Raw genomic sequence first — 26186 nt, 5'->3', positions numbered from 1 at the left:
TTCTTGGAGTTGTGTGTGTCATTTATTGATCATAATTTGTATTTACAAATGTAGCCTAAGACTGCTTGACCTCGCCCGTAATAGAGCACTTTGGTGTTACAAAGTAAGCCCTCCTCCACTCATAAGGGAAACCCTGGACTTTTTAAAAGGTATATTAGATTCTTGCTATATCACATAAAGAGCCAGCTGTAGGAGCCTGCTTACTACTCTGCAGGATTAAGGAGTGCAGAATCTGGTTTAGTGTGTTTGTGTAAAGTAACACTTCTCAGAGTAGGGGTGCACTGGGGATTCTGCATTCTGCGCACCCACAACGTAAGCACACTGAAGTGTAAGATCCAGCATCTTGCAGGCATTCCACTTCCTGTAGCAGTAATTCAACACACAAAGGGAAGGCCCTGCCTAGAAACATCACATGATTAATAGAAACAGCAGTCTCACCCAGTTTACCAAACCTACAATGCTCAGTAAAAAAAAGTAATCAGCATCTCCTTCCTAACACATCCCTCACTGAAATCCTTATGGGAGCCTGGTCACCATTTTTCCATTCATAGCCTCCAAAAGAACAATTTGGCCTTTCTGATGTTTGCTTAGTAGGATTAGTTTACTTGTGTCTGAATTGTTGGTGTTCCTCTGACTTAGAAGAAACCTTGATGTTCATTAATTTGAATACACCCGGGGTAGGCGGGACTCCCAGAGTTACAGAAAAACTGTGAGATTCAATAGAATTCCACCAACGGGCAGAAACTAGGAACCTTGTCCTGCATTTTAACACCAGTAGTGAGAGCAGAGCTGAAAACCTGCATGACCGGCAACATACCTTGTGCAAGATGTATATAATAGTATAATTAGTATACCATGACAGATTTTGATCCATATTTACATTTCAATCTCAGATGTAATTAAAACATTGGAAGCTTTTAAAAAATGAGAAAACAATTAACCAGCTATTACTTCGTTCTACGATTATACCAGGTATCCACTGACTACTCTCTGGATTAATTTCTCATAGCCTGCAACATTCTTACAACTTTTTCTTCCTGGCAATATGTCAAGTTGGTGCTCTACCCTCATAAATTTATTGGCCACTTACATCCTGGTTTGGTTGAAATATGATGGAAGTGATCTTTTGTCATTACATGCCCGTATCAAACCAAACTTGTCAACCCATTGATAGAGCTGTGCCCAACGGGCTTACTACTTAACTTAACAGTACCCAGCTGAAATAACTAAACCTTTATCAGTGTTCCCATCTTAAAGTAGCTAACTAATTCAATGTATAATTATGTAGTATAAAAACTTAATAAAGATTTTTGGTTGCAACTTTGAAGAATATGGCAGGCCCAACAATAAATTCTGCCCAAATATCTCTAATACAAATGAATATGATTTGATAGAGCTTGCCAGATCGAAAAAGCAAACTGAAGAAAAAACATCAACTATAAAATGAGGGAGATCTGCAACTATAAAACAAACATAAAACCCTTGAAGACGTCAACGCCTATTTACTCAAAAAAACACATGACTATATAAATGTTGGTTGCTAATGACAAATGCCATTACCTCTAAAGACTTCAAGAAAGTATGGAAGTTAGGCAAATTGGGAACTCAGTCGTGGGAACCCAATATACAAGTCTTACACCCATTCTTATATCTCTTTCGATCATACGCAATAAAAATTTTAAAAATTGGACATATAACTGGTCGCTAGCACCCCCATTTCTCGACCATGGGGTCAGAGTATCTCGACCCGGACCCCCTTATATGGGCTTTCACACAAACTTTGAGCCCCGAGAACCATTTCCGCTAGATTGGTGGCTGCACCTTTCTTTTCAGGTTAAGTCCAGCCAATCAGAGGATTTCCATTGGTGCGTGCATTTGCGATTACACGCGAAACCACTGCAAAATATCCGCGGCCACAGATCATTTTCGGCTTAAATTTCTCAAACACTACTGAAAAGCTTTACACCAAATAAGCAAAATGCACTTCCTTGAACTGACATCTGCCTTGGTGTGAGTCCACAGCGGTTCGGGTTGTAGGTGTGGCTAAGGGTTCCTAAAGGAATTAACATTACAAATTCTATCATATTACGCACCCCATAATCTCGAGCCGCAATGAGGTAATTGTCCTTTGTCAGTTACATGTGAATAATGTATATATTATGCTGGCAGACGGTCAAGAATGTAAACATTGACGAAGGACTCTGTGTCCGAAACGCGTCTGTTGCACAAGTTTGTGGGCTGAAATAAAATCTTGCCCCTTACCCCTGGAGTGCGTTATACGTCTCTTGACGGAAGCGATTGGAGTATATATATATATATATATATATATATATATATATATATATATATATATATATATATATATATATATTAGTATATAGCTACACACACAATGCATATACCACAATATCTTTGGTGTGACACTAATGAACAAAGCATTTCCACTTTGCTGCAAAGCATGTCTGTGTTGTGGGTCTTCTTGCTTCTTTTAAGATATCCATACACTCTTGTAGTAGATTTAGGTATCCAAATTCTAAGACATCAGGAGCAAAATAGCAAGATAGAGTGATATGGAATTTGGAGGTCTTACAGTGCTGAGGTTCTGAGTGAGGAGGTCTTGTCTTTAGGGTAGTAGTTGATGGGGTACTACTGGCAACTCTAGTAATGTTGTGTACTGTCTGGCCCGTGTGGTAGGAAATAGGATGAGTGTCAGGGATGTCTCCCTCAGTTTGAGAATTACAAATGAAAGCAGGGAGACAGGTGGAAAAGAGTAAGCAAATTTCCCTGACTAATTGATCCATAGTGCATTGCCTTTGGAATGTGAGTGTTGGAACCTGGAGGCTAAGATTTGGCAATTTGCTACGTCTGGTTGTCCCCATTGTTGGAAGAATGGGTGTAAGACTTGTATATTGGGTTCCCACGCGTGGACTTGTTGGCGTGTCCTGCTGAGGAGATCTTATCTTAAGTGTATGCAACACTTAACCTTAGCGCACTGTTGCTGTATAGCGGAACCCACTAAAAAAATATAAACACTCTTAAGTACGTATTCAAATGAGTTTTAGTCTTTTTACAAATGAATGTTTTCAAAGCAATTTACAATTAATCACAACATAATTTTGTTATTTGTTCAACACAAAAAATATTTTCATCATAGCATTTCAAAACTTGAATGTCAGTTTTTTTGAAAATTTTAACATTTCTTCTGTATGTGCCCAATGCATTTCGAGCTCTATGCAGCTCTTCGTCGGGGGCCTGTAAAAATGAAATATAAAATACAATCACTCAACATCTTCTAATACATGTAGATTCCATATAATGAGGCACTCAAATGGTTTTTAGAGAAAACGGTAACATTACTGCAAAATGAAACCTTCACCAACACCTTAGTGCATGTGAAAATACAAAAAACGAAAGAAACTTACTACAATCGCGCTCCTCAAGAGCTTAATCCTTCTGAAAAAACAAAACACACACGCAAACCAATCTACCTGACCTTATTTACGGGGTATATCAGAACCCAAAAATAAACACACTGAGCTGAGAACTTCCTTACCTTGAACACCAATGAACCAGTATTCAAGCAATAGTATCGTGTACCCAATGGTTCGCTTTTCTACCTGAAAATAACGAAGAAACCATCACCTGTCAGCCGGGATAAGTTACCCTGATGAAAAGATATAAACAGCGCTGCTACGCGCAACACGCTCACCTTCTTATACAAACTCAACGTCCACAACGACCAACTCTCTATTCCGCTCACAACCGTAACTCTTTGGGAACAGTGGATGCGAGGTGACTCGCCTCACCTGGTTCTATACGCGGAGAACTGCCGATCAACATAAAAAACGGACTAGTAGATCTAAAACTAAAAATGCTAACCAGCGCCATCTTGGAATAGCAAAATAAAGACCAGAAAGTGATTGTGAAAAAGAAAATGTGAAGAGAAATTAAGAGAAAGCACAAAGTTATACAGTGGTAGTTACCAAAGATGGAATATTATTCTCTGTAAATTAATCCAAGTTACAGACATCGTACTCGATACAGAAACAGAGTAAAGGGGGGTCATAAGAAACATGATAAATCGACTTTTTCATTAAGACCCTTAGGTTCTTGTGAAGCTAAAAATTTGATCCAATGAATTTCTCTCTGGAGGAGGGATCTGGTGAGATCAACCCCCTCATGAGTTTTAACTACCTCTAGAATGGAAAACCTAATCTGGGCTATGCTGTGATTGTTGTCATTCCAATGTTTAGCTAAGTTGCTTTTTATGTTCTTGTTTCTAATCGTACTTTTGTGTTCTGAAATCCTCGTTTTCAGTTTTCTTTCTGTTTTGCCTGTGTAAATTTTTCCACAAGGACATTTGATGTAATAAATCAGGTTTTTAGAATTGCAGTCTCCATTGTAATGTAGCTTTATCTCTCTGCCAGTTTGTGGATGATGTAACGATTTGCCTACAATCACATTCGAGCAATGTACACAATTTTGACATTTCTTCATGCCTCTATTGGTTTCTTCTATCGCCCTGGTGGGGGTCATTAATAGTTCCTTCAAGTTTTTTGATCGTTTGTAGGCAAAGATGGGCTTGTTGTTAAATATCCCGTTAAAATCCACTTCATTTTTTAAGAGATCCCAGTGTTTATATATTATGGTTTTCAGCTTCTGTGATGTGGTTGAAAATTTGGATACAAACACTTGTCTGTCCAGAAGTTTTTTAGGTTTTTGAATCAGCAAGTTTTCTCTGCTGTAAGTTTCAATTCGATCTCTAGCTTTCTTCAACACCTCCTCGGGATAGCCTCTGTCTTTATAGCGTTGGTGTTGCAAGTCCAGGTTCTTTTTGTATTCATCCTCCTGGTGTTCAAGGTAAGGAAGTTCTCAGCTCAGTGTGTTTATTTTTGGGTTCTGATATACCCCGTAAATAAGGTCAGGTAGATTGGTTTGCGTGTGTGTTTTGTTTTTTCAGAAGGATTAAGCTCTTGAGGAGCGCGATTGTAGTAAGTTTCTTTCGGTTTTTGTATTTTCACATGCACTAAGGTGTTGGTGAAGGTTTCATTTTGCAGTAATGTTACCGTTTTCTCTAAAAACCATTTGAGTGCCTCATTATATGGAATCTACATGTATTAGAAGATGTTGAGTGATTGTATTTTATATTTCATTTTTACAGGCCCCCGACGAAGAGCTGCATAGAGCTCGAAATGCATTGGGCACATACAGAAGAAATGTTAAAATTTTCAAAAAAACTGACATTCAAGTTTTGAAATGCTATGATGAAAATATTTTTTGTGTTGAACAAATAACAAAATTATGTTGTGATTAATTGTAAATTGCTTTGAAAACATTCATTTGTAAAAAGACTAAAACTCATTTGAATACGTACTTAAGAGTGTTTATATTTTTTTAGCGGGTTCCGCTATACAGCAACAGTGCGCTAAGGTTAAGTGTTGCATACACTTAAGATAAGGTTGTTTGAATATTAGGCACGTTTTAGGGCAGACGTGCCACCTCAGCTGCACGCTTTAGTTTAAACTTAATAAATAGTAAAAAAACAAGAGACAAGAAGGTAAAACTTTGAGTGCTCCTCTCATCACATAATAAACCTGCTGAGGAGATCTGCCAAGTATTTGTCTACTCCTGGAATGTATGTGCGCAAAACCGGATGTTGTGCTGTAGACCAAACTTCCAAATTTTCTGTGCTCGGAGAGACAACGGTGAAGATCTGCCACCCCCCCCCCCCCCCTGTTTTTGCAGATAGTACATGGTAGTCATGTTGTCTATTTTGATTAAGGCTACCATGCCTGTGAGGTGAGGATAGAGTGCTTCTATCGCTAGATAAATAGCTAGCATCTCTAGGTGATTAATATATAGAAGGGATTGACTGTGTGTTCAGTGCCCATAAACAGTCCTTTCCTGTGAGTGTGCTCCCCATACAGTCATACATGCATCCGTTATGGTGTTTGCAGAATTCGGGTCTATAAACGGCCCTCCTTGAACTAGATTTTTGGAGTCCCACCATTGGAAGTGACAAGCTTGACGGATGATCTACACTAGATCCTCCAATTTACCTTCAGCTTGAGACCATTGTTGCATTGCATTAAGCATTGTTGTAGAGGGTGCATATTGAGCTTGGCATGAGGTACCATGGCTATACATGATGCATTGGTTCCTGGGAGATGCATAACTGTTCTGAATGATATTTGTTTTGAGGCTAAAATTGTGGCAGCAGGGTTTTGAAAGATTGTTCCCTGGCTGGATTTGGGTTAGCCACTCCTAATTAACAACTTAGGATGGATCCTAAGTAAGGCTGTTCTCGCACTCAGCGGTCGCTCCCACTCGCTCCTCTTCGAGCCCTGCCTGTCCAGAGATAGTGCAGCTCCATAGCGCCTGGTATCGTTTGTGCTCAGTGCTCCTGTATAGCGCCTGGTATCGTTTCATCTGATTAATTACTTTATTAATTTGTGCTCAGTGCTCCTGCATAGTGGTAACATTATTTATTATTTATTCAATAGCGCGTGTACTGTATTTAGGCAATTTGAAGGTCGACTGTGCCCCTGCTTTGGATCGCGCTACCCTACCGCCATTTTGCTGTTGTTGTTGGTGTTTACCTATCCCCGTGTCTCCTCCCCGCTCCCGCCTCCCAGCTGACCCTCCTACACACTAGCATCGCTCTGCAGGTCCCGTCCTCCTCTGCGACCGTCTGGTTCTCGCACTCAGCGGTCGCTCCCACTCGCTCCTCTTCAAGCCCTGCCTGTCCAGAGAAAGTGCAGCTCCATAGCGCCTGGTATCGTTTGTGCTCAGTGCTCCTGTATAGCGCCTGGTATCGTTTCATCTGATTAATTAATTTATTAATTTGTGCTCAGTGCTCCTGCATAGTGGTAACATTATTTATTATTTATTCAATAGCGCGTGTACTGTATTTAGGCAATTTGAAGGTCGACTGTGCCCCTGCTTTGGATCGCGCTACCCTACCGCCATTTTGCTGTTGTTGTTGGTGTTTACCTGTCCCCGTGTCTCCTCCCCGCTCCCGCCTCCCAGCTGACCCTCCCACACACTAGCATCGCTCTGCAGGCCCCGTCCTCCTCTGCCTCTGTGACCGTCTGGTTCTCGCACTCAGCGGTCGCTCCCACTCGCTCCTCTTCGAGCCCTGCCTGTCCAGAGAAAGTGCAGCTCCATAGCGCATGGTATCGTTTGTGCTCATTGCTCCTGTATAGCGCCTGGTATCGTTTCATCTGATTAATTAATTTATTAATTTGTGCTCAGTGCTCCTGCATAGTGGTAACATTATTTATTATTTATTCAATAGCGCGTGTACTGTATTTAGGCAATTTGAAGGTCGACTGTGCCCCTGCTTTGGATCGCGCTACCCTACCGCCATTTTGCTGTTGTTGTTGGTGTTTACCTGTCCCCGTGTCTCCTCCCCGCTCCCGCCTCCCAGCTGACCCTCCCACGCTCTGCCCCCCCCCCCACTATCCATTTATGGACAGATGGACTTACGCGCAGCGTCTACGCGCTGCTGCCGCGCCGAAGGTGCGCCAAAGGTAAACCCGTCTACGCCCGTCTGCGCCTGGACCGCGCCCAGCGCCAGACCCCCTGGCCCCCGTCCCACCCACCCCACCCGCATTACATACGACGCCTCCACCCTCTAAGCCCTAAACCGCGGTCGACTCCCCAACTGCGCCCAAGCCGCTCCTGGACACACCCATGGACCCTTCACATGCAACTCCTGCAAGTATGACGGCACCAAGACCAACTCTTCATCCACTAACACCAAACAGAGATCTGACACCAACTACCTAAAATGCATCCTGCTCAACACCCGCTCGGTCCACAGACACGCCATCGACCTTTGGAATCTACTAGACACCATCTCTCCGGACGTCGCCTTCCTAACAGAAACATGGATGAACGCCTCCTCAGCCCCAGACATAACCATTGCCATCCCGGAAGGCTACAAGATCATCCGAAAAGACCGTACCAACCAGACAGGAGGAGGCATCGCTATCGTCCATAAGAATTCCATCCGCATCTCAACCAGCTCAGACGTCAACCTCGCTAGCGCCGAACACCTTCACTTCCAGATCCACACCGACCCCAAGACCACACTCAGAGGCACCCTCCTCTACAGGCCACCAGGACCCCGTGCACAATTCAGTGAAGACATTACTGACTTTATCACCCCACACACCCTCCCCTCCGAGAACTACATTCTATTGGGAGACCTCAATTTTCACCTGGAAAAGAGCAACGACAGCAACACCACCACCACCACCCTTCTGGACAATCTCGTCAACCTCGGACTCAAACAACTTGTTAATACCCCCACTCACTACGCAGGTCACACACTCGACCCTATCTTCACTTCCAGCAAACATATCTCCTTCAGTCACACCACAGTTCTCCATTGGACGGACCACAGCTGCGTTCACTTAGTCTACAAAAAGACCACAACCTACTCTGCGAAGAAATTGGAACAAAATCACCATCGACCAGATCTCCTCATCGCTTCTTCAAAATCCCCCTGCCCACTCTTCGAACCCCAACCAAGCAGCCATTAACCTCACTCAATGGCTAACCAACAGCGCCGACAACCTAGCACCTTTGAAGAAACGTCAAATCAAACTAGGCAGCAAAAACGCCCCCTGGTTCAACGATGATCTTAAGAAATCCAAGAAACTCTGTCGCTCCCTTGAGAAGGCCTGGAAAAAAGACCCAAACACCAGCACCAGGGACGCCTTTAAAAACGCCACCCGCATACACCACCAACTGATCCGGACTGCCAAGAAAGCCGCATTCAAAGACCGACTTGACAACAACGCCCACAACAGCAAGGAATTATTCAACATCGTCAAAGAGTTTACCAACCCTACTGCCAACTCCAACGACATCACTCCCTCTCAAACCCTTTGCGACTCCCTAGCTTCGTTCTTCCACGACAAAATCGCAGACATCCACAACAGCTTCGACAACCAACCCGGAGACCAACCCACCCAACCTTCTGTCGTACCTTCACCCCCCTTGAACTGACTTTTGAAAAAATTCCTGCAAAATAGGCATTTTTGTAAAAAAAAAAAAAAGCTTGTGTTTTACCACATTACTGTTTGATCCTAATGTACATAATGTAATAAACGCTTAAATCTTTAAAGGGAGAAGCAGGCCGTCTGAAAAGAGACCGGTCTGTTCCTCTCACCCACAAGATGGAGACCAGTGATGGAATTTCATCAGATGAAGCATTCTTGTACTGTAGTGTGTGGGTCTTTACCTGAAGAGAGATACAGAGACGTCATGCCACAGGGAACACAGAGCAAATAAACATGCAGGACATGTGTGAATTAAGCAAATCGGAACTCACATTCTTTGGCCACAGTTTTGTCCAATTAGGATATGCAACCGGACCCAGACAAGATTGCCAACATCGCAAGATATGCCCACTGAAATCACTAACTTGAAATCCCTCTTTGAATGGAACTCTGTTTTTCTGGTTATGTCAAGGAATTTGCCACCACAAGTGTGCCTCTCAGGAAGGTCATAAAAATGACAACTATTCAGCTGTTCCCCTAAAGGCACAGTCACTTTCCAGACGATTAAAAAAATAGCATACTATCACCCCAACCTGTGCACTAATCTTACCCTAGAACTCATCCTAGTGGGCCGTATTGTATTGTATTTATTATTTGTAATGCGCAACTGTCACCCTACGGGTATCCTGGCGCCCAACAGGAAGTAGTCAGATGGTAATCAGATGGTATACAATACACTAGCTGTCATGACATATAAACCAGCCGCCAAAGCTATTAGATAGAGTCAGGGGGATTATACTTTGGCGAACAGCCAGGTTTTCAGGCTCTTTCTGAAACCCAGTAGGGTGTCAATTTGTCTGATGTTCTGGGGAAGCTCATTCCACAGCCTGGAGGCAGAGGTACAGAACGCTCTGCCTCCCATCCTTGATCTCCTGATCCTGGTAATTGCTGCCAAACTCTGGCTAGCAGAGCGCAGGGACCTGGACGGACTATACCAGGAGATCCTTTCCTGTAAAGGGATAGGTCCTGTGTTGTGCAGGGCTCTTTACACGATACATAGGGACTTGAAGGCAACTCTACTCCCGATTGGCAGCCAGTGTAGATCTCTTAGCGCCGACGTAGTGGAAGAACTGCGTGGTCTTTTAAGTGCCAGCTTGGCCGCTATAGACTGGACCCTCTGGAGCCCCTGTAGGATATATAAGGGGGCCCCTAGATATAGCGAGTTACAATAGTCCAGTCTGGCCAGAATCACACTCCTAACTACTAGTGGTCTAGATTCGTCAGGCAGGAGGGGCAGAATCTGTCTGAGTGCCTTCAACAATACATAACAGACACTTATGGTTTTATTGGTCTGAGAGGTCATTTGAAGATCCGCATCAAACAGTACCCCTAGATTGCGCACAGTCTTAACTGGGATGCAGGGTTCTGCTCCCGGCGCGAGCCTGATCTCATGGGAGGGTTGTTGACTCAGCTTGGCTGACGAACAGTAGACAACCTCTGTCTTCCCCTCATTAAATTGAAGGGAGTTTATTGTCAACCACCTGGACACCTTGTTCATGCAGTTCTGGAAGGTCTCCATAGTCACCGCCTGTCTTCCTTCTAGAGAAAACACCAATTGTGTGTCATCGGCGTAGTTTATCAGATCTATACCGAAGGATTTGATCATGGGGATCAGGGGCTGCAGATAAAGATTAAAAAGAATAGGGCTGATTGAGGAGCCCTGAGGTACTCCATGACTGACCAGGGACTTGGGCGATGAAAAGGGTGCTAGGGTTACCATCTGTTGTCTCCCTGTCATGTAGGATTGTATCCACCTCAGGGCTTTGCCCTTCACGCCCAGTTTTTCCAGCCTGTTTAGCAGAACTGCATGGCTAACCGTATCGAATGCGGCCGACATGTCCAACAGCACCAAGACTGAGGAGTTGCCATTGTCGGCGCGCATTCGAAGGGTGTCCAGCATGGTTGCTAATACAGTTTCTGTTCCGTGGCCAGGGCGGAAGCCGAACTGGTCCTTATCTAGCAGGCAGTTATCTTCCAGATAGCCTGACAAGGATCTACTGACCACCTTCTCCAAAATTTTTATCGGGTAGGGCAGGAGGGAGATGGGTCTAAAATGCGCCGGGATAGTAGGGTCAAGCGAAGGCTTCTTAAGCAGGGGGGTAACCACTGCCTGTTTCCATGCTTCCGGCACTATGCCTTCTTCAAGAGATTGGCGACAGATCTGATGCATCCAGGGGAACAACTCTGGCCCATATTCTTTCCAGATCCTGTGCGGAAGAGGGTCTAAAGGGGACCCAGATGATACATTCTGGGCCAGTCTAAGAAAGAGCTCTTCTGTGAGAGGGGTGAAATTTTCCAGTGATGACAATATTGGTGAGGGTTCCTCTTCTTCTGTCTGTGCCTCTGCATCTTTGCAGCTATCCCTTTCCTCATTCAGCCCTCCCACAATTTTAGCGATCTTTTCCTGAAAATAGGTCGCAATCTCATCACAAAGTTCTTGTGTAGCAACCACCTTATTACTCGTACAGGTGGGATGTGAGAGATCCCTTATTATGTTAAAAAGGGTTTTAGTACTGTTAGGGGACTGAAGAATAGTAGTGGCATAGAAGAGAGCCTTAGCTTTGGCGATGGCTCCTTTGTATTTAGCCTGTTCCACTTTCAGCAGTTTTTTGTCCATCTCTGAATAATATCTACGCCATTTCTTTTCTGCCTGTCGGCGTGCATTGCGTAGGGATTTCAGCTCCTCATTAAACCAGGGGGCAGATGGTTTCGTCTTATTTTTTATAATTTTCAGAGGGGCAAGTCTATCTAGGGTCTTTATGATGTAATTACAATATTTTTGATAGTTCAGGTCTACCGATTCCTTTGGATCATAGGAAACATTGCTCATGAAAATAGGCTTTGTTTTATCCTTCGGTAATTTAGACCAGTTCCGTCCCTTCCTATAGGTTACCGGTCGTTCACTTCTATTCCCCTCAGTAGATATGGAGATCTCGAAGTAGATTAGGGAGTGGTCGGTCCAGTGCTGAGGTAGGATATCAACCATCCTAGTCTCAGTCTGTGTCAGTCGCCGTCTGTGCAGCATTGATGCAACACAGATCTGGACAAGACTGGCTGGAATATTGTCTTCTCTGCCTGCGGGAGCCCAACTGACAAGGATATTGCCTACTTCCAGCAAAGGGAGAGCTTGAATGCCATCTGGTTCTCTGACCATCATCCAATTTTCAGTATATGACAACTTTTAGCATTGTGAAGGATCACCAAGCATAGTTTACAATATGGTGTAATCCCAACGCCACGTTTCCCACCAAGATTGTGTCCTGTTATGGAGGTTGCCTATGAGAGCACTATTGTAGGATATGCTCGTTTATGTACCATGCTGTGGTTTGGTAGGGCAGCCTAGTTCTTATTTTAGAAGGGTGGAGAGCGTTTTTCACCTGCCAACGGCTAAAAGAAAGAATAACAAGGATTAAAAAACTGGAAATGTATTCTTATCGTTGCGACCTAACATGCGCATTGACATGAAGAACAAAAACCCTTTGCTCTCCACATCGCTTCCTAAGAGCTCTGTGCACTTTGGTTCAGTTTCCTGAAATGCGGCCTGAAACTATTTCTTCCGAATTCGAATTTTGTTTTGAAGTGCAGTTGGCAAAGCTAGTATGTCTGGCTCTGCCAAGGATTGTTTCATTTGCAATAGTTTAGTATTCTAGTTATCATTTCAAGTAACTAACACGTTGTGCATTTTGGTGTGGTATGCTAGTGGTAAATTATAACAAAAATCATTTTAAGATGTCTGAGAAGCTACCGGTTCCCTGTGAAGTAAAGATTAAAAAAGGAATTTAAACCTAAAAGGGTAAAAATCATTTCTTTCAGGTGAAAATGAATGATTATGAGTAAAATAAGGTGCCACAAAAATGCTGTTAAATTGCCATCTTTGTGCAGCTAAATTCCATATTTGTGCCGCTAAATTTGCTAATCCATGCCGCTATATCCTGGGGGGTCTGATGGGAATTAGACATGCAGGATAGGCAAAATACAGCAGTAATATCCGAGCTGTGTCTCTCAGTAGTATTGTTGGAGACACATTGTTTTACACATTGAGACAATGGTATTCCATAGAACTCCTTGTGACAGGATCATGGTTTAGAACTTGTTCACAAGGCTTAGAAAAGGAAGAACTCGTATATCCACTACCATTTAGACATTTAACTCACCTTTGTTAGGAGGGTTATTGATTTTTGTTCTGTCTAAGTCTGACCAATCTCTGCAAAGCAGCTCTTTCTGTTCCTCAATCTGTTGAAGGATGTCTGGGTGGACTGGAGAATAGATGTCTGCTCAGAGAATAAATTATTAGTTAGATATGTGGCTGATGTTGCATTTCTCATGGACAAAAAGAACAATTGATAGACGGTATGCTGAACAATGTCATACAACACCCCAGTACAGAGATCTGGGCATACAACCATTGTTTTTTTGCTCCCCATGCCATTCTAGTTTAGACCCAGGCATATGCAAATCAGTCCCGACCCTGATCCCCATGGGAACAGCCCAGCCCGAACTGCCAAGACAGGTGTTCCCTAGACTGGAAACAAGTATCCTAGGATCGTTTTTAGGGGTTTCACCCCTCATCAGCCAAGCTAGCTTGACTGCAGTGGCATGGTGAGCACGATACCCACATCTGGGCATACCCGTCCACATGGGAGCATGTTTGAGCAGTAACTTAACAGAATTCACATTATAGACTTTCTACTTCCAAGTGTTGCCCTGTAAATTTACAGCAATGCTGAAATATCACAATATTTAACTGCAATAATCACAAAAAAACTAGCCTTTATCGCTCAGGCCTCATATGGGTACATATATAACATCACTATTACTCACCAGTCAAAGTCCAACATTAGTCCTCCTATATCTCAAGGTATTGCATCAGAGATTCAATGTTCTGCGGTACCAGATTTAAGGCTAAATTTGTAGATTTAGCTAGAGACTTTTCTTTAATCTCCCTCCGTATATTATTTTAAATCATTATGCCCATGTCATCACTCCAGTCTCTTTTGCATAGCATGTCACTTTACTCTTTTTAAAAAACCTAATATGATAGAGACGACAGAAACTTGATACTAACTCAGCAAAAAATCAACTTTTTAATAGTGTGGTTCTGTAAAATTAAAGATTCTGACACCCTAGAAATCAAGTGTAGCTCATTCGATATTAGAGCATTAGCCCAGATTAACACAGTTCAAGAAAATCTATGATTTTCAAAGCAGATTCTTTCCAGTTTTCAGTACTTCCAAATTCTGCCAAATGGTTCAACGCATTTGTTGTTGATGACCCAGTTACTTTATCCAATTTCTACACACTGACAACAAACTCTTCATCATGCAAGGTTTGCTCACTGTATGTTCTATTGATATTCTTTGTATGTTGTAGCCTCTAATGGATATTTTCTTCATTTGTATATGTGACTACACATGTGTCGTTTTACATTAATTTATTAGATAGATGGAAAAGGTAGACAGCATTTGTGATATATAAAATGAAATGTGGATACTTAAAACATTTTCAATCGAAGCTATTCCTCAATATATGCCAGGAGAATTTAGACGGGTTTCCCCTGCCTACATGACCTTTATTGAAACATGTTAGTTATCAGAATACTTTTAATGACAAACCTTGAAAAGGTTGGCAAATTATACATCTTAGCGTGGGACGGGTCGTCATGGACAACATCAGAGGCCTCCCCATGACTGATGGACAAATAATTTGTTTTCTTTTAAAGATTCTGGTGAGTGGTTGGTTCAAAACATGAGGGACATGACTAACCCTGAAATGATCCAATTGTCCTGGTCTGTGACAGCCGCAAAGCAAAACCCTAAAGGTTTAGGAAATGAAAGAAACATTGCATCTATTAATTCTTGTAAGCCCACTTCAGTAAGACCAATTGCCCAAATAAGTGCTTCCACAAGAATTCAGATTGAAGGATGAAATGTACAACTATCTTTACATTTCCCCCTCCTCTACAGACTTCATACAGACCAATGATTATAAAAACATAGAGGTGACTGCTCAATATATTGTCATTACTTCCTAAAACATTACTAAACAACTAAGGTTTGTGAATAAATTATTATTATTTTTTTTTAAAAAAGGTTTTTATTTAGCAATGTCAAAAATAGTAGAGTGGTAAGACATTAAGCTCACCCCCACCTCCCAATCAGTGAAACAGCGATATAAAAAAAAAATATATATATTTGGCACAAAAGAGAGAAAGAAAAAAAACAAGCATTTGCAATGCAATAGGTCTCGCATTAATTAAGTTTGAGCTATTGGCATTGCTAAATATTGCAACACCAATTGCAACAAAAGTCTATAAATTGTAGCCCAAAAAAATGTTTATTTTTTTGTAGCAATTGTGCCATGCTGCACTTTAGATGAATATGTTTAAAAGTAAAGAGCGCCATACTGCGATTGCTACAATAGTTAATTGTGGATGAGTTAACATTTGATGTGTGCACTGATGGCTGGTGGTGTGTGTGCCTGTAGAAATTGTGCATTGATGGCTGGTGGTGTGTGTGCCTAGTGGAAGTGTGCACTGCCGGCTGGTGGTGTGTGTGCCTGGTGGAAGTGTGCACTGACAGCTAGTCATTTTGTGCTGTATGGCCTGCATGTGTTATGACTTAAACCTGCATGCGTTACTATGCACGCCTACAGAATGGCGCTGTTGCCTATGTTTTTTTTTATTGACCAATCCAAGATGGACATTACTAAGATCGTAAATTTCAATAATGCAAACAATAAAAATTTAAGAGAATGAACGCACTTTTCTTGTGGCAGAGCACATGGTAGCAAATGGCAGCTGCCAAGCGAGACCTCAAAAAAATCTGCAATGTCCACAATTAGTAACAGAGCAATGGGGAGTGCGGAATAAAAAAACAAGCAGTGCTATCAGCTCCGGCTGCCATTTAGTCCACTGCATCCGACATAGACGCAGCCATATTTGAGAGAGGGAGAGAGAGGTAGATGGAGAGAGGTAGAGGGAGCGAGGTAGAGGGAGCGAGGTAGAGGGAGAGAGGTAGAGAGAGAGAGAGGTAGAGAGAGAGAGAGAGAGAGGTGGAGGTAGAGAGGTGGTGGTAGAGAAGTGGAGGTAGACAGGTGGAGGTAGAGAGGTGTAGAGGTAGGTTGAGAGAGGCAGAGAGAGGTAGAGAGAGAGAGAGAGGTAGAGAGAGAGAGGTAGAGAGAGCGAGGGGTAGAGAGAGAGAGGTAAAGAGAGAGAGGTAGAGAGAGAGAGAGAGAGAGGTAGAGAGAGAGGCAGAGAGAGAGTTAGAGAGGTAGAAAGAGAGCAGTAGAGAGGTAGAGAGGTGGAGAGCAGTAGAGAGTGGTAGAGAGGTGGGGAGAGGTAGAGAGGTAGAGGTAGAGAGAGAGAGGTGTAGAGAGAGAGAGAGAGAGAGAGAGGGGGGTAGAGAGAAGTAGAGAGGAGAGGTAGAGAGAGAGGTGTAGAGAGAGGTAGAGCGAGAGAGGGGTAGAGAGAGAGGTGGAGAGGTAGAGAGAGAGAGGTAGAGATAGAGAGAGAGCGGTAGAGAGGTACAGAGAGGGAGACAGAGGTAGAGAGAGAGGCAGAGAGAGAGGTAGAGAGAGAGGCAGAGAGAGAGCTGTGGCAGCTGGGTAGTGTGTGTGCGTGTCTTAAAGCTTGTGTATGGTATTCATGCAGCGCGAAGGTAGGGGAAAAAAAGACAACAGAGTAGATCCGTACATGGTGAAAGGCAACAAAATAGTCAACAGATGGCCGATTTGTGACCTTTGGCCGTGGGTGCTGTTACCTGTCCCATGAATCCTGTAAACAATCAGGTGTAATTTGATGAGTCTAGAACAACTCAGTCCCCCCAGACAAACTCTATAGATGTAGAGGTGGAAGTAAAAAAATTGTCACAGTGAGTCGGGCCAGGGGTCTTCCTGGGCTCTAAGAGCATGTGCACGAGCCCAGCCCGAAAAATGTTTAGCATGTATATCATGTAAAAATGAGATGAACTTTCATAAAGGCAGTTATGTGCATGGCTTTGTACAAACCGCAGTCCTGCTTTAAAATGACACCTGCACTTTTGTTAGCATTGAACACTTACTTGGCTCTCAGCCGTTTTTGAAACATTCACTTGGCTTGAAATCAGGAGTCTCCAGCGTGAATCGGTGAGTTTAGTTGTAGAACTGTCGCTTTTCCCCTCGGGTCCTGCCCAGCTCTGCTTTCCGGAGTGTCTATAGCACATGTGCTGTCCAGGGGCGGCCGACAAAATTCACCTGCTGCATTCTCATGCGTGTTCAGGGCAAGGCTGTGTGAGTACCAGCCGCAAATCACATTGTGCTGCTTGTACTAATCTATGCACTTCCTTCTGACTCCTCCAAAAACGTAGACATGTACCACACAGCTGCTGCATTGGGCATCCTTCAGGTCAGCGGTGCTGTGGGTGTGATACACCTCGGGATGTTAATAAACCACACTGCAGGTAGGTGGGCCAGCTTCATGATTCTCCCTCACCCAAAGTTCCTTCCTACCCCTTTTGTCAGTGCTATGTTTTTAACATCCCTTCTCTTGTGCTCATACGTACATTTTGTCAGCTTTGCCTAATATAAGCGATTAACTATTTTTAGGATAATTTCCATTTCGGATTTAAAGCAACAAAAAAAAGAAACCTCCTTTTGTTGTTAACTTGAGACAATCCCTTCTCACTCTCTACACAGGACAATATATTGCATGTTCTGTAACATCGCACGAACACAGGCATAGCACTGACCCTAATTACACAGCCTTCGGATCACGGATGACATTTCTCGTGGTTCCGAGCACTCTGACGCTGTGGACAGAGCCACACCAGGAGCGCTCACGACTACTACTTATATCAGGTCCCGGCAGATGCCTCGCACTCTCACAGGACGCCCTAATCCCCACAGACACGGACTCAAAAGAAGTAAGCCTATATGTTTACTATCTCTTCTCAGCCGGTCACGTCTCTGTGAGACGGGCTTTCCTCTTCCATGCAACGTCTCTCAAGCACCTAATCTGACTCAGGACAATATGGCCTCCACCACCGGTAGTCACACTACCCACCGATTCTTCCATGAGAGCGTGTTAGCACCCCTCCTCCAAGACACTACCCGGTTTCCTCCCCAATTCCAATTAGATATAGGCGTGGGAGCTACCTGCCCCTTTAGTCTCCATCCAGCTGGCAGCACGGCTGCCTTCCTAAAACAAAACAAGACGCGCGCGTGCGTGCCTTGCCGAAAGCTGTTGTGGGGCGGGACTTCCGTTTTCTGCTGGAAGCCCGCGCCCACGGAGTGCCCGGCCAGAGGAGCGGTGGCGGCTGAAGTTTAGAGTTGCGCCGATGAGGTGAGTGGGGCTTCAAGGGCGGGGCGGTTTGTCTCTGTGCGCTCGTGTGTGCGGTGGAGGGGTTGTGTTCTGTGCGCTCGTGTGTGCGGCGGGGGTTCTGCGCGCTTGTGCGTGCGGCGGGGGTGTCTCTGTGAGCTCCTGTGTGCGGAGGCGGGGGCAGGGGAGGGTGGTGTGTGTCTCTGTATGTGTGTGCTCCTGTGTGTGTGTGTGTGTGTATGTGCGTGCGTGGGGGCATGTATGTCTATGTGTGGGGGGCCGTGGAATTAATAGGAAATATTAATGTGATTTATCTCAGGGCTCGATCCCTCTGCCTCAGTACTTTAGCAGTAGGTCAGGTTGTAACTGGATAATATATGGCTGGGATCGATAGTGGCAGATGTAACAAGACCGGCTTCATTTTTACAGAGATCTTAGCGGTCAAGGTAAATTAGCGCAAATAGGGAATATGTAATTGGCCCTGTCTCAATAATATATACAAACGAGTTAAAGACATTGCATGCACATGGAACGAAACCAGAATGATAGCCAGTTTTGCGAAAGTAGATATTGCAAGATGTTGGAATGCGTCGGACTACGTTTCCTAAATAGGGCGTAAACCTCAATCGCCACAGGCAACCAGCCCTTTCAATTACACAAATAGCAAACAAAATAAGGAACCAGCATTACAACGGCTAAGTTATTTGAAGCATTTATCCTTATGCTCTGAAACGCATCAATGAAAACTGCCAGTGTTTTAGAAGATGTGCTGCTCTGCACACTACACAGCTTGGGGAACGTGACCAGGATATGTGTGGGGGGCCGTGTATGTCTCTATGTGTGTGCGTGCATGTATGTGCGGTTGTGTGTGTGTGCGCGAGCGCGTGTGTGTGTGTGCTTCCGTGAGTGTGAATGTGGAGCAACAGATGTGCACGGCGCTGGGCTGGACATGCGCGTCCACAGACCAGAATCGCCATGCGTGCCCCGGTCTGTCTCCCTTGAGAGGCAACTCCACGACAATAGGTCTCGAGAGCGAGACCTAAAAAAGAAAGCAAGAAACTTGGTTATACATGGCACTGAAATGTCAAGAATACAAAAAATAATACTGAGGGCGAGAAAAGAAAGAGTGAGCGAGAACAGAATAAAATAAAAGGCAGAAACAGAAAAAATCAAGGCAGGAAAAAGAACACAGGCCAGATTAACTCGACTGTTCCAATCAAGATGTTAACATTTCCCAAACCTCACAGCCCTTTTCCCGAGCATTACGCCCTTTCCTAGCATAGACGGCTTTCTTTAAGTGATACGTAGCGACTAGCCTGGCCAGCCACTGAAGGGAATGAAGGGGAATCGGTATCCAACCATGCAGAAGCGACACAGATCCTCCAGACTGCCACTGCAATGATAATTATTTCCTCATTTTTAATCCTAATGGTTTCTGACTGGATCTCCAGCATGATGACGGTCGGCGTAAGGATGAGGGGCTTAGTGGTGACTTTCCGCAGCCATTCCTGAACCTTAAGGAGGCTTGGGGCAAGTTTAGGGCAGGTTGCAAATATGTGAATTGAGTTGGCGCCAAACTCCGAACACCGGGGACAGAGTGTGCCTTTGACAACTCCCCACTTAGAGATCTTACTCGGGGTAATGTAGAGAAAGAAGATGGTCTTGAAGTGTTTTGCCTGCAGTTTAGCTGAGAGCAAGATGTTTTGTGAAAGAGCCAAGGAGTTAAAAAAGATACTATGTGGAGCTTCAAGTTTGGTGTGCCATTTGTCAGCTATTGTCTGTAAGTCATCTGGGGTTTGTCTATTCAATATGCTATACAGAAGACCTATTCGAAGGACCGTGGTGTTACGTAGTGTGCTAAGAAGTTCCACTTCTACAAACCCTGCGGTGCCCCCCACCTTTCTGGAAAGAAAATCCTGTATGGAGAGATACTTAAAGGCATCTAGGCTTTTCAGACCATATTTAAATTGTAGGTTTCTGAAAGTTTTAACACCCTTGTTTGTGATAGGTCGCCTAATTTCGTGATTCCTGCCCTGTGCCAATCAGAGAGGTAGGACCTGCCAAAAATAGCGGGGGATTGCAATTTGAAATGATGGGAGAGTAAAAGTTAAATCTTCCCAGTCCAAATATTCTACGGATGTTGCGAAAGACCTTGTATGAATTCATTAAGGTCTTGAATCTCACACAGTTGTAATATCCGCACGAGATCTCTCGGAGGAGACAGCCACAATGTTCTTCACCCAATAGGATTTGGAAAGGGGAAGGTAGCCCAGATACGGAAAAGAAAGAGAGGTCCCGTACCAACTCAGAGCTATATTGCATGACTGATGCCGAGTAGTACAACATAATGTTGGGGAAGGCCCACCCACCCTGATCTCTTGGAAGAGATAGTTGCCTAACATCCCGCCTTGGTTGTGAGTGAGCCCAGATAAACTGTGTGAATATTTGCTGAAATCTCTGTAGATTACTTTTGCTAAATTCCAGGGGTATGGTGCGAAAAAAGTAAAGGAGCTTGCGAAAGTATGTCATTTTTATTATGTTACATCTGCCAACAAGAGTCGAGTGTAGATTGTCATTTGTTTAAGGGCTTTCTTGGTGTCGGCAGCGAGAGGGACTAGATTGTTGGTTACAATGTCACCAATGTTGGCAGATATAGAAACTCCCAGGTATTTGGACTTTGGCACTACCCTGGCATCAGTTCAGGTGATCTCTTTGTTCATAATTATTTGAGTTTTATTTTTGTTCAGGGCATAGCCCGAGATTTTCCCAAATTTTTGTGCCTCTAGCTCCAGAGCCATTATAGAGTTCTTGGGATCTGGAGAGGTAATGGCAAGGTATTTTGGCTATTATTCGCAGGATGTCAGGATTCCTTTCTATTTGTTTAATAAACGGGTCTAAATTGAGGGCGAATAATAGAGGGGAGCAGGGGCAACCCTGCCTGGTGCACCGGGAGATTTTTAATTGGTCAGTGAGTCGCCCATTGATGGAGACACAAGCCGTTGGTTTTAAATATAGAGCCTGTACCGCCTGTGTGAGTCTAGGTCCAAAGCCCATCCTGCCCATGAGAGCCCACAGGAAGCACCAGGAGACCCGGTCAAATGCTTTTTCAGCGTCTAGTAATGTTAGTGACATCGGGTCTCCTGCTATTTGAGCGGCATCAAACAGGGTAATGGACCGCCTGACATGTTCAGTAGTTCCTTTTTTGGAATAAAACCATGCTGCCATTCTGAGACCAGGGACTCGATGACAGATGAAATTCTAGATGCCAGTATTTAAGAGAAGACTTTGGAGTCACAGTTGATATGAGTGATGGGTCTGTACCAGCTCATTTCTAGAGGAGACTTACCCTTCTTAGGAAAAATAGAAATTCTGGCATTGGACCATGAGGCAGGGGGAGGAGCCCTGTTAAAAATAGAGGTTACCACATTAGTGAAAATTGATTTAATTTGGGGGGCATTAATCTTGTAAAATTCCACCGGGATGCAGTCCACACCTGCGGCTTTCCCATCTGGCAGACTGGCTAAGGATAAGCAGCTCTCTGTTATCGGGTCAAGGTGTCTAAGAATAATCTTGTTTAGGTAGCTAGCGGTCTCGTTTTCACTTGAATTAGTTGAGACAGGCTTCTCCTCCGTATATAACATAAGAGTAAAATTCCTGAAACCCCCCTAATATTGCGTTAGAGTCATTGGTCTCATTCCCGATGGCCAGCTTGATTGTGTGCATTTCACTGCTTGTGAACTGTTGTCTAATCTTGACGGCCAGATGGTGCCCAATACGGTCACTGCACTCATAGTTTTTTTCCCTTAGGGTTGCCCACTTGGCCACAGTTTTTTCTGCTCCGATTTCTGCTTTAGCTAGAACCACTTATTTTTGCACAGTTTCAATATCTTGCCCTGCTTTGACCATTTGTAACAGGTTAGTTTCGGCTCTCCTTAATTTCCCCTGCAACTCGCTAATTAGTAGTTTGTCTTTCTGGTTCTTCCTGGCTGAGAACCTTAGAGTTTCACCCCTGATCCCCGCCTTTAGTGTATCCCAGACGGTCATTACCGAGGCAGTACCGACATTTATCTCCAGGAATTCCTGGATCCAATTTTGCATATGCGTCTGGTAGGCTTTCTCAAAGCTCCATCTCGGAGCCTCCTTCCAATTTCCAAGTCCATTGATGTTTAGAATGAGGGGATTATGATCAGACATAAAACGGGGTGCAGTGTCTAAGGTACATTTGCTAAGGAGTGAGGTTGAAACAAAAAAGTAATCTAATCTAACAAGTGTGTGATGCGGGGCAGAAAAAAGTATAGCCAGGTTGTGTAGGATTTAGGCTAGCCCAAGTATCGCTTAGTCCATTAACCTGGATTACGTTAATTAGGGCTTGAAAAACTTGGGGTTTTCTGCCCTTGTAGTCCCACTTATTATCAATGTTTCAGTCACTGCGCAGATGTATATTGAGATCGCCACATAGAATAATTGGGGTAGGCCATTGAGCTAGCTCCCCTGAAACCAAGTTGAGGATTCCTGGGTCATCTATGTTGCTCCCATACATTGAGCAGAGGGTAAAGGGAGGTGGCATTCGGCTATTACCCATCTGGCCAGTGGGTCTGATTTGACACAGGGATTGCTAAGAGATAATCTTCCATCAGACAAAATTCCTACTCCCTTAGTCTTGGCACCCTACGTGGTAGCCCCCAAGACTTTGAACCCCAGTGTGTCCAATAGATGCTTCTGTGAACCCTCTATGTGGGTCTCCTGGGGGTAGAGGATACTGCCCCCTAGAGAGCGTAGACCTTGGGCAACATTTTGCCTTTTTGTGGGGTCATTCAGACCGCAGATATTGGTGGAGACAAGCCTAAGTGAATCTATCTTAGCCATCTAGAGCTTATGAAGAAACATTTAGCCTCACCCAAAATCTTACTAAATGAATACAAAAGTGTATAGATGTCAAAAAGTGCCATAAGAACTTTCTGTGCCATTTTTGAGACCGGCCCATCCCCCGACCTCTTTCTGAGCAATCAGGCATAACCTGAATGATGGTGGTCAGACATGAGCCCCGGCTGACGACCACGCCAAAGCAAGACAATATAAAATTTTCAATCAGCTAGTCGCCCTTTTGCTTTCCCTCTATTTTACGGGGAGGAAAAGAAAAATTCTTAAAGAAATGAAGAAAAAGGCATTCAAAAAATAAAAGAAAACATGCAGCAGCCTACTACATTGGTTATGAGTCTCGCAAAGAGCCGCCGTAATGCTACTTTTGTCCCAATCCCAGGGGGTTCAAAGGGGTGTAAAACCTATCAAAGCGAGAGAGTAAGCACAGGGAAAAATAGTAAGGTCATGTTTTGCTGACATTTTTTTTTATCTCGAGCTTTTCCTGGTTTTCAATTCTTCCAAGTATTCTCCAGCTTTTATTTTGGCAGGAAAACCTTGGTACCCCGTTGGAGATTACTTTAAGTCTGGCAGGATTCATTAGTTTGACTTCAGCTCCCAACTGCTGGAATGGGGAAATCAGTTGTCTCAGGCGCCACCTCCGCTCTAATGTCTGGTGGCAGAAATCGGGTTTGGCGAAAAAAGTTATCCCGTTGGCCCCTTTCTTGGAGTTGTGGCGAGCCTGATCATAGATTAACTGCCTGAGAAGAAAGTCGCCAAAGTAGACTAGGAATACCCTTGGCTGCCCCTCGGTAGTGTTGCAGTTGCGCTGTGGTCTTTTGTTGAAGGGGAAGCGATGTGCCCTCTGGACCTCGCGATCCCAGTCCCATCCCTGTTTGTCAGGAAAGGAGTCCTGCAAAAGTTTGACAATAAAACGTCTAGGGTCGTCTCCTTCCTTCCCCTCTGAAATACCGAGCAGGCGGAGATTGTTCCTGCGCTGGCGGTTTTCCTGATCCTCCATTTTAGACATTAGGTCTACCAGGCAGGAAGTATTAGACTCGATTTGTTGCTGGATTGCCGCGGATTCCGTTTTCAAGTGCTCCGTTCGTGCTTCCACCATGGAGACACAATCACTTATGTCGGTGCAGGTTTTATTCAGCCGTCCTAGGCCTCCCTGAAGTTTTTTGGCAGCGTTTTTAGCTGCGCGGTTATCTGCCTGGACCTCCTCCTGAAACTCTTTGATGGAGGCGAAGATGGATGCTAGGGATGGTTCAGCTGTGTCTTTGTGCCGGGCTTTTGTTGTGTACCCCCACTGAGTTATGCTAGGGTCATCCTCATCGGAGGATAGGACATCTGGGAATCTGAGAAGTCCCATTTCAGCTGGCTCCGCCGCTTGCTCTTGCTTCTGGGCTTCTTTGATCGTTGGACTGTGCAAGTGTCTTTAATAGAAACCTCGCTGTCTCCTTCACTGGTGTCAGACCCTCCTTCGCCCAAAGAAGTTAGAGTGCTGTCGGATACTGAGTAAAAATGCTCTATCGCAGTTTCCGGGGTCCAGGGGGCCTGCGCTCCAGGGGGGAGCTCTAAGTTCTGAATAAAGTTTGTTGTGTCTGCCATCTGCGCTTCAGGTGCACTGGACATGGTGACAAGGCTAGTAGGGTCAGGAACATCCCCTGATTCCTGTGCAGCAGAGGACAGAGCTGATGGTGCTGGTTGCATTGTTGCCCCATTTGGAAGATTGGTGGCTGATGCAAAGAGATGTGTGCTTGAAACAGTAGTGAGATCGAGTAGTCCAGCAGAGGTGCCGCTGATACCGGAGTCAGGGTTAGTACATGATGCCCCCAAGGGCGTTATTAATCAGGGCAGGCTCAGGCTCTAGGCTGGCTACTAAACGGGCTGTCTGTGGTGAGCCTAGTGGGGGTGCTGAAGTAATTGGCAAGGTTGGTAGCAGGGTTAGAGGTACAGTAGGAGCACCTTCAGATGGAAGCACATTAGTTTTGGGATAGATACCAGAGGAATGCGCGCTGGCTCCCATCCCATAAACATTTTAGCTAGGGGGGGGGCATGGTTGCAGAGTCTTTTGGCAGCCCCCCTCCCTGCTTTGCCCTGCGGCTTTTTACTATCACTGACCTCATGTTTAGATTTTGTCCCCTCTGTAGAGATGGCAGCCCTCGGTTCTCTGGGCTCAGGAATTGCTGTTGTCTTCTTTTTGCCGCCTTTCCGGCCCCCCCGAGCACTCATATCAAAGCTGTGGATGGGCAGAGAAATCGACTGCCGTGTCTTTTTTAGTCCGTGATCAATTTCTAGAGCAAGCAACGCTTTAAAGGGCAAAATCCTAATTAGGGCAGCGATAAATCCAGAAGCAGGCCAAGCTGGAGAATCCAAGGAGTATGAGGAATGGACACGGAAATGCTGCTGGTTGCCTCGCGGTAAATGTCGCCTTTGCGCCGAGATCGAGGATTCTCGTGTCCTCCTGACGGTAGCCTTAGCGTTTTCCGCGCTCCCCAGACCGGCATTGCAGGGACACAGGGCGGCTAGCCGATCGGTCACACGTCTGGCGTGAGCAGCCAAGCAGCGCGATCGCTCATGCTGACTCCATCTTGCTCCGGTTTTTGAATACATTAAGCTCTAAACATCCTCAGTTATACAAAAAGGCGAAATGCCGAAAGGGTCACCAGAGGTTTCTTCCAAAAAAAGAATTGTCAAATGACGACTCACAAAGCTCTGTCATTTAGCAAAAGATTATCCCCTTGCTGTCCTTAAAAGAAAATCTGAAGCCTTTATCCTTTGATGCGATCAATCTGAGAATTAGTTTAAAGTTTTCCAATTTGATTGCCTATTAATCTACAGCCAGGAAGCCACTTTGGGTGGGAAAGCTTAGAAAGACAAGGAGAAGTGCCCATGTTTGCTAACTCCACCCCTCATGTGAAGGAAGTAAAGTTAAGCACACTTTTCAGTCTCCTCCTTAT

At 44.5% G+C, this 26186-nt stretch overlaps 1 protein-coding gene across 3 annotated transcripts in view; it reads right to left on the bottom strand.

The window, feature by feature from the left end:
* LOC147712981 (uncharacterized) overlaps nt 1–26186 on the bottom strand; it is a 105363-nt gene that overhangs the window by 18287 nt on the left and 60890 nt on the right. For all 3 annotated transcript variants that reach the window (XM_086923602.1, XM_086923604.1, XM_086923603.1), the window contains exon 6: nt 13226–13342. In XM_086923602.1, coding sequence (XP_086779728.1) covers nt 13226–13342 — 117 coding nt within the window. The remainder of the gene's footprint in view (nt 1–13225; nt 13343–26186) is intronic.

The sequence above is a fragment of the Lissotriton vulgaris genome, chromosome 5 (genome assembly GCF_964263255.1).
Source record: "Lissotriton vulgaris chromosome 5, aLisVul1.2, whole genome shotgun sequence".
In the NCBI taxonomy this organism is placed as follows: domain Eukaryota; kingdom Metazoa; phylum Chordata; class Amphibia; order Caudata; family Salamandridae; genus Lissotriton; species Lissotriton vulgaris.
Note: the sequence above shows the minus strand (reverse complement) of the source record. Positions and strands in the feature narration are given on the sequence as shown.